Source organism: Fibroporia radiculosa, assembly GCF_000313525.1.
Source record: "Fibroporia radiculosa TFFH 294 genomic supercontigs, scaffold26232, whole genome shotgun sequence".
NCBI lineage: Eukaryota > Fungi > Basidiomycota > Agaricomycetes > Polyporales > Fibroporiaceae > Fibroporia > Fibroporia radiculosa.
In genome coordinates, this window is record NW_012133036.1 from 1 (window position 1) to 1,177 (window position 1,177).

General features: G+C 48.1%; 1 protein-coding gene across 1 annotated transcript; it reads left to right on the forward strand.

Moving 5' to 3' along the window:
- Positions 1-25: 25 nt before the first annotated feature.
- FIBRA_09306 (uncharacterized protein) lies at positions 26-743 on the forward strand (the record flags this gene model as incomplete). The annotated part of the gene is made up of 2 exons (XM_012321621.1): positions 26-571; positions 636-743. 2 exons carry the CDS (start codon positions 26-28, stop codon positions 741-743), a joined length of 654 nt encoding a protein of 217 aa, XP_012177011.1.
- Positions 744-1,177: the final 434 nt, after the last annotated feature.

Genomic DNA, 1,177 nt, shown 5'->3' on the forward strand with positions numbered 1-1,177 from the left:
GTTTTTTGGTGGAACGGCACATATAATGATCGAAGATTCGCCCGATTTTGGGAATGTAGTTCGGTGTTTCAGATGTTGCATTTCTAGACCTTCCTTCTCTGGCTCAGTTTCTGCCCCCCCCAGTGCCCTCTTTGGGGCAGCTGCTTCCCCCTCCAGTGCCACCACAGGCCCCAGCCTCTTTGGGACAATTTCTTCCCCTCCGCAATCTTCTACATGCCCCAACCTCTTTAGAACAGCTTCCTCCCTCCCGCAATCTTCCACGGGCCCAGGCCTCTTTGGGGCAGCTTCTTCTCCCGTAACACATCTCTCCTCTGGACCAACACCTCTCTCCAAGCTGTCTTCTGCTCCTACATTGACTGCTTCCTCTCAAATTTCTAAATGGTATTCAACCTACTTGACTGAAGCAAGGCGGAGCACAGGTTCTCGGCCTTCTGTGATAACATTTCGTCAGGATGTATTCACTATTCTGATAAAGGAGTTGAGCGAGTGCTCCGAGTGCCGACAGCGTGTAGACAAGATTTCTGCCTTTTGCTCAGCGTTAGAAAGGGCATTGGATAAAGCCATTGGGGAGGTAAGTATGACAGTCATTGCATTGACGTCTACATGCACTGCAGCTGATCTGCACTGTATATTAGGTAAATCCAGATGTATTGTTCGACGAGAGTCGAAGTAGCTCGATCGATATTCTGAGATCCCCCCCAGCGTTGGCATTTTCATTTGGCTGTGCGCCACAGAAGTCTTAAATTAGGTATCCAACTTAGTAGGTCCTACACACATGTATGTCGTCAGATACATAAAACGCTCCCGATGTCATGCATATGCTTCAGTCTACACACAGCATGTAAGGACTGACATTTATTCAGGGCCCGGTCCGAGTCGGTCCTTAGGAATTAATTAAAACTGTCCTGCGTGTCAGAATCCTTTCACTTATATAGCCAGATTATTTGCGCTTTGCATCCTGGATTGTGATGGCCGCAAAAATATCTACTTTGTTCCCAGAGGTAGTGGCATAGAATGGGCCTATAATTTCAAGGAAGAAAAGTACCAGACACAAACATCACGGAGGCAGAGTTTATGTACCACTACTCATCTCCAACAATGCCTCTATACTCTTCCCGAGATCTCCCGCGTTCGCCTCCAAGACCCATTCAACAACTTCCGTATCGGTGGGGGGGGA